We start from the raw sequence: 7,292 nt of genomic DNA, 5'->3' as shown, positions 1-7,292 counted from the left end.
AAGATTTTTTAGATGCAAATTTGAAAGAAAAGGATTTCAGCTTGCCGTGCAGTGATTTCCTCACCTCTGTCTCGAAATAGATCCCATTTCAGACTGGCATTATAACCAACATTTGGATGTTATGTTTATGTGTGAACCACGAACTCCCTGAGCAGCCTTGACGGAGGCCAACAGTCAACACCCTCTGCTAGTAATTGAGTAATAACTCAAAGCAACAGAGCCGGTTGCAATTAAAGTAGCCGACCCCTTGCACCAAATTGACGGGCGAAGCCATCACTCCGATCGCTAGCCAGGGCTTTATGATTTGCTTGGGGATTTGAGCAATAATGGAAATGTTTACAGATTGTCATTGCTGCCCGTTTTGGCAGTATATTCCAACTGACATTCTCTCTTTCTTACCTTTTCTCTCCCTCGTCCTTTCACCCGCCTCTGCAAATTACCAGCTCCTCTTTCATTGAAAACCTGATCATGTAATTTCCCCCCCCCCCACCTCCACCTCCTCTTTCGACGGCCATAATAGCACCCGTCTGCAGGCCGCAATCATTGCACTGTCTCCTGCTTGCTGCTCTCTGCTGGAGAATGAAACAGTGGTGCACCTGGGGCCAGCTGGGCTATCTCGTTTCGGGAACTTTCATCTGCTTTATTTTTCTCTCTCGGTTTCAGACTCTTTTGTCCCTCTGAGCAAATTCACTAAACACAGGAATCAGAACAAATGCAAGTGTGATGCACAGTTGATTTATTTAATCCTATTGGAGATGCCACATTATTCCTTGACCTGTCATCTCTGGTATCTCCAGTGGTTCTCAACTAGTTGGTCACAATCCAAAAGATGTTTTCTGATAGGGTTTCTTGACGACATCAAAGGATGTGCATCCCATCAGAATTTTGGTGCAAATTATGTCACTATTACTATCAACCTATAAGAAAGAAAAATATACACAGACTTAGAGTTGTCAAGAAGTACCGACTTCGGTACCAAGTCGGTACTGAAGTTTAAAAATGTGACGATACCAGCATTTCCCTCTAGCATTTTGAGCGCTGTTGGACAATTCTTACACACCTTTGATTGGCCATTGTGTTCACACGCACAACAAATATGTCTGTGATTGGCCATTCTGTTCACGCGTGCAACATATATGTCTCTGATTGGCCATTGTGTTTTTGCGCTCAACATATATGTCTGTGATTGGCCATTGTGTTTTTGCGCTCACCATATATGTCTGTGATTGGCTACAATGGTCAACAATGACATCTTTGACACTCTTCACCGAGCCCTTACACAGATACACATGGGAGAATTTAAAAGCAGGCGTTTATCAGCGGATCCCTAATATATTTGCCGATAGACGCTGCTTTCAAACACTCCCGTGTGTATCTGTGTAAGCGCTCGGTGAAAACAACATGTTTTTGAAGCATTGATCATTGTAGCCAAAAACACACGTTGAGTGGGTCCACACAACGGCCAATCAGAAGTGTTTAAGAATCCGTTCAACAGCGCTTAAAATGCTAGAGGGAAATGCTGGTGTCGTCACATTTTTTAAAATTTCAGTACCGATTTGGTACCAAAGGCTGTAATTTTGACAACTCTACAAAGACTATATTGGATACTGGTTTCAGGATTGGTATTACTTTAGGATGCCACTTGTTCTGGGTTCTGAAGCAAATCCATTTAAGTACCCCTCATTTACAAATATTAGCAATAGCACAAAGTGCAGTGTGCACAAAGTTCTGCAGTTCAGGATGCCAAAACTGGGTTGGGATTATATTAACCACCCAGGGAAAGTCCCAGAACTGGGTAGAGGCCAAACGGTGACAAACAAATCTGCCCCAAATGGTGATAATCAGTCCATTTAAGTCTCATTATCTTTTTCATTATTTACATTTTCGAACAATATGGTCTTCGAGTCTTGGGAGTCGGCATTGGGAAAAGGTCATGTTTAATTACATTTCAAGACTTATCTCTCCTCTGGCCTCTGAACAATTACGGGGTGAATGAGAGAAGCTATCAATTGCCTGTGACAATAAGGTATTAAGCCGAAGTGGAGGGAGGGGGCCTCGCAGGACTACAAGCTGTCCCTAAACTGCCTGATGGTAATAACCTCTAATCTGGTGAGGCAAAGCCCTCTTGTTTCCCCTGTACAATCCCGGCTAATTGCCCAATTAAACCAAATCAGGTTCATAACAAATCAACAGCATTAGCCCCCAAATAAGCCTCTGCAAAGAAACAGGGTCTCTGAAATTGTCACTTGGGACACTAATCTAGTTGGTAAGTGCTAAATATATAGAGAAAGTATGTGTGGGGGCTGCAACTTTACATCCCTACAGGATGGGATATTAAAGGTGATGAGTGGCAGTATTCATTTTTATGGCAACCATTTAGGAAAACACTTCTTCCTGCTTCTCAATTCTTAAGGCAGCTTTACTGAAGGGGTCTAGAGAGTATATTGTATGTTCCACAAACAGGGTACAAATTAGCACTCAAGAGTATACGAAAGTGTAGTAGTTGAAACCAGCTCATTCGAGTCAGAGTCCAGGCCAATACCCGAGTAGGTTGATTTCGAGTCAAGACGGAGATTAGAAGAGTATCTGAATGAGTCAGAGTGTGTAAATAAGCTTTTCTGGGGGTGAATGAAGCACAGAGAAGAACATATGCACAAGTCGGCACAGACCACAAAACCAAAGAGCAAACCAAAGAACAAACTCTGTCTCAAGCAGATTCCGTGACAAGACCAAGACTCTAGTAGGAATCAGATTTAAGACCAAGCTCTAGTTTTACAACACTGGTCCAAAATTAAAACAAAACAACAATGTTGTAATTTTGATATTGTCTGCTGAATTGATATTCAGTTAAATGTAGAATAAATTAAAATTCCCATATTTTGCATACCACATGATGTGTCCGCATAAAAATTTAATATTGTGAAAACATTTTGGCACCCAAGAAGTGACATTATTTGGACTAAGTAAATAAGTGTTGACTAAATAATAAGAATTGAGAAGCAGGAAGAAGAAGCTATATTGGACAGCAGAAGAGAGCGTCAGTCTGTGAGTGTTTACTTTTGTCAGTAGATTTCAGCGCAGTTATTTGTTGCTAGGATACTTTGTTTTGTGTACTGTGTTTTACTCTGGTAAAACGCACGCGTGGCCTTTGTTTGTTTGTGGCGTGACTTGAGTTTCGCGTGGCGAGGGCATGGCCAAAGCTAGGGAAAGTATTTAAGCTACCAACCTAGAGCACTTATCAGAAGAAGCTATATTGGACAGCAGAAGAGAGCGTCAGTCTGTGAGTGTTTACTTTTGTCAGTAGATTTCAGCGCAGTTATTTGTTGCTAGGATACTTTGTTTTGTGTACTGTGTTTTACTCTGGTAAAACGCACGCGTGGCCTTTGTTTGTTTGTGGCGTGACTTGAGTTTCGCGTGGCGAGGGCGTGGCCTGCAGTACTCAACAACGAGATAATAGGCGTGTATAAATAGGTTAGTGCACCGCGGCAGCGTTCGCGGCGGCGTGAAGCCCTCATCGTGTGAAGACCGAAGAGTGTAAAGACCAACGACTCTACCTGTGCGACTCCACCGAGCAAGGACACCGACAAGGCACTTGAGTATTAATTTCTATCTCTGTTATATCTTTTATTGTCATTTCGTTTTCTACTCACCAAAGCTAGGGAAAGTATTTAAGCTACCAACCTAGAGCACTTATCAGAAGAAGCTATATTGCTATATAAGCTATTCAACTGATCTTTCTGTTTGTGAGCTCTTACACCATGTGTTTTACAATCCCTACTATTACTAACATTCGTAAATCCTATGTCACACGTCGGAGGCGGCGCAATCCTAACAACCTGCGTACCCTTCCCTTGTCTTCTAGTACTATCTTCTCTTTTCCTATTGGTCTCTGGAATTGTCAGTCTGCAGTTAACAAAGCTGATTTCATTACATCTATTTCTAGTCATTCAGGTCTCAGCCTTCTGGCCCTGACTGAGACCTGGATCAGACCAGAGGACACAGCCACACCAGCTGCGCTCTCCACTAACTTCACTTTCTCACACACCCCTCGTCTGACTGGAAGGGGTGGAGGTACCGGTCTGCTCATCTCAAACGATTGGAAATTTACTAATTTACCACCTCTGTGTAACAACAACTCATTTGAATCACATTCTATTACCATCACTAGTCCTATTAAAATCCATTGTGTAGTTGTCTATCGTCCCCCAGGTCAGCTTGGCAGTTTCTTAGAGGAGCTAGATGTGCTACTCTCTTCCTTCCCTGAGGATGGCACTCCTCTCATAGTTCTTGGAGACTTCAACATCCACCTGGAAAAACCTCAAGCTACTGATTTCCACACTCTGCTTGCCTCATTCGACCTCAAACGAGTATCGACTGCGGCTACTCACAAATCAGGTAACAAATTGGACCTTATTTACACACGCTACTGCTCCACTGACCATACTCTTGTCACTCCACTGCACACCTCAGATCACTTCCTCCTCACTCTCAACCTCAACCTGCCCCAGAATACATCATGCACTCCTCCACAGGTCACCTTTCGGCGGAACCTACGCTCACTCTCACCCTCTCGCCTATCCTCTTTGGTCTCATCCACACTTCCTCCACCAGACCAGCTCTCAGCACTAGATACTAACAGTGCAACTGATACTCTTTTCTCCACTCTAACATCCTGCTTGGACAACTTCTGCCCCCTTTCCTCCAGGCCAGCCCGCGCCACTCCCTCTGCCCCCTGGTTATCTGATGTTCTCCGTGAACATCGTGCTAAACTCAGGGGTGCAGAGAGGAAGTGGCGCAAATCCAAAGATCATTCTGACCTTGATCTTTATCAATCCCTCCTCTCTTCCTTCTCAGCTAACATATCTACTGCTAAAATTACTTACTATCACAACAAAATTAACAATTCTTCTGACTCTCGCATGCTTTTCAAAACCTTCTCCTCCTCCTCCTCCTTCATCTACCCAAACAGCTGATGATTTTGCCTCATTCTTCATAAACAAAACTACCACTATCAGCGGCCAATTTACCAATCCACAAACTAACACACACATTTTACCAGCTAACACACACATTCTACCTTCCTTCTCCTTGCTTTCAGAGACAGAAGTCTCCAAACTCCTTCTTTCCAATCGCCCTACTACCTGTCCGCTTGATCCCATTCCCACTAACCTACTTCAAGCTATTTCTTCCTCGGTTATACCCACACTCACACACATCATAAACACATCTCTTCACACTGGTACATTTCCCACAGCATTCAAGCAGGCTCGGGTAACCCCACTGCTTAAGAAACCCACTCTAAATCCAGCACATCTAGAGAATTACAGACCGGTATCTCTTCTTCCTTTCGTCGCAAAAACACTTGAACGAGTTGTTTTCAACCAGATCTCCTCCTTTCTTACGCAGAACAACCTCTTGGACAGCAATCAGTCTGGCTTCAAAAGCGGACACTCGACTGAGACTGCTCTGCTCTCAGTAATTGAAGCTCTGAGATTGGCAAGAGCTGCTTCCAAGTCCTCAGTTCTCATCCTGCTGGATCTGTCTGCTGCCTTTGACACAGTTAACCACCAGATCCTCCTGACAATCCTAAAGATGAAGGGAATCTCGGGAACTGCACTCCAGTGGTTCAAGTCTTATCTCTCGGGTAGGTCCTTTAGGGTGTCGTGGAGGGGTGAGGTGTCTAAGACCCAACATCTAGCTACTGGTGTGCCTCAGGGCTCAGTGCTTGGACCACTTCTCTTCTCCATCTACATGACATCACTAGGATCTGTGATTCAGAAACATGGCTTTTCCTACCACTGCTACGCTGATGACACACAACTCTACCTCTCATTCCAGCCTGATGATCCGACGGTAGCCGCTCGCATCTCAGCCTGCCTGACAGACATTTCTGGCTGGATGAAGGACCACCACCTTCAACTAAACCTTGCGAAGACAGAGCTACTTGTAATCCCGGCTAACCCAGCACTTAATCACAACTTCACCATTCAGCTAGGCTCGTCATCCATAACTCCATCAAGATCAGCCAGGAACCTTGGAGTTGTCATTGACGACCAATTGAATTTCACAGATCACATTGCTAGCACTGCCCGGTCATGCAGATTTGCCTTGTACAACATCAGAAGGATCAGGCCCTTCCTATCAGAGCATGCTACACAACTGCTTGTTCAAGCGCTTGTTCTATCCAGACTGGACTATTGTAATGCTCTCCTGGCTGGTCTCCCAGCTTGCACTGTCAAACCTCTGCAACTGATCCAGAATGCTGCAGCTAGAGTGGTCTTCAACGAGCCGAAGAGAGCACACGTCACTCCTCTCCTAACAAAATTGCACTGGTTGCCGATTGCCGCTCGCATCAAATTCAAGTCACTGACGTTTGCCTACAGAACAACCACTGGCACTGCTCCCTCATACCTGAACTCATTACTTCAGACTTATGTGCCATCCAGAAACTTGGATGCCATCTCAAAGAGGCAGAAAATCTCTTTCTCGGACCTTTACCATGACTGTTCCCTACTGGTGGAATGATCTGCCTAACTCAGCCAGAGCCGCTGAGTCCGTACCCATTTTTAAGAAATTGCTGAAGACATATCTTTTTCGGCAGCATTTAATCCAGTAATACTAACACACTCTTCTCTATTCTAACAAAAAAAACAAAACAAAAAAAAACAAACAAAAAAAAAAAACTGTACGTTGGATTGTACTGTGAAGGGTCATAGCACTTACATACTGTTGGTCTACTGCTAGTTTAATTGCTTCTATTGTTTCTCATTTGTAAGTCGCTTTGGATAAAAGCGTCTGCTAAATGAATAAATGTAAATGTAAATGTAAGTGAATCCATTTTTTATTGAAAATACTGTTGCATACAGTATATCTTGCATGTGTGATGCTAATCCATTCAACCATCTTATCTTATCAACGTTATTTTAAGAAATATTATCTAATTATTTTGCTATTAATTTTTTGACCATATTATTGTTACCAATTCAGTTAAAATAATGACCTTTTAAAGGCTTTTTGAATTGTATTCAGCCACATCCTAACGTAGTAGCAGGGTTGAGAAACAGCTCATATAACATGTCGTTTGACCACCTTGACCACTTCTAAATACAGGTGTGAACGGGATATAAAAAGTTTTGAGCTTGTCCACCTTCGATCACTTCCAGAGGTAGTCGAAAACGCATTCGACCGAATTGCTTTCGTAGTGGTCGGATTTGCTCAAACAGCCACAAAAGACCATCCACCCTCCACCTCGGCATGATCTTGTGGCTTTCAGAGCTAGATTTTTATAGCTA

At 43.4% G+C, this 7,292-nt stretch overlaps 1 protein-coding gene across 2 annotated transcripts; it reads left to right on the top strand.

The window, feature by feature from the left end:
* Nucleotides 1-3,377: 3,377 nt before the first annotated feature.
* Nucleotides 3,378-6,005, top strand: LOC306988353 (uncharacterized protein). 2 transcript variants are annotated; one of them, XM_079593289.1, is made up of 3 exons: nucleotides 3,378-4,071; nucleotides 4,210-4,395; nucleotides 5,407-6,005. In XM_079593289.1, the coding sequence occupies exons 1-3, from the start codon at nucleotides 3,759-3,761 to the stop codon at nucleotides 5,457-5,459; spliced, it is 552 nt and encodes a 183-aa protein (XP_079449415.1). In that variant the 5' UTR covers nucleotides 3,378-3,758; the 3' UTR covers nucleotides 5,460-6,005. The 2 variants fall into 2 exon arrangements, 1 of the variants encoding a protein (XP_079449415.1); XR_013795383.1 differs by having other exon boundaries at nucleotides 3,381-4,395; nucleotides 5,407-5,644; nucleotides 5,839-6,005.
* Nucleotides 6,006-7,292: the final 1,287 nt, after the last annotated feature.

Source organism: Phoxinus phoxinus, assembly GCF_949152265.1.
Source record: "Phoxinus phoxinus genome assembly, chromosome: 20".
NCBI classification, from domain to species: domain Eukaryota; kingdom Metazoa; phylum Chordata; class Actinopteri; order Cypriniformes; family Leuciscidae; genus Phoxinus; species Phoxinus phoxinus.
The sequence above is the reverse complement of the archived record's forward strand: the minus strand, read 5'-3'. Positions and strand labels throughout refer to the sequence as shown.

Bases quoted from the DNA above. Each gene is read 5' to 3' on its own strand.
- LOC306988353 (XM_079593289.1), top strand. From the start codon at position 3,759: ATGTGTTTTACAATCCCTACTATTACTAACATTCGTAAATCCTATGTC. The intron at 4,072-4,209 runs GTACCGGTCTGC...ATCGTCCCCCAG, and splicing joins TCTGACTGGAAGGGGTGGAG to GTCAGCTTGGCAGTTTCTTA. The intron at 4,396-5,406 runs GTAACAAATTGG...TTTCTTACGCAG, and splicing joins TGCGGCTACTCACAAATCAG to AACAACCTCTTGGACAGCAA.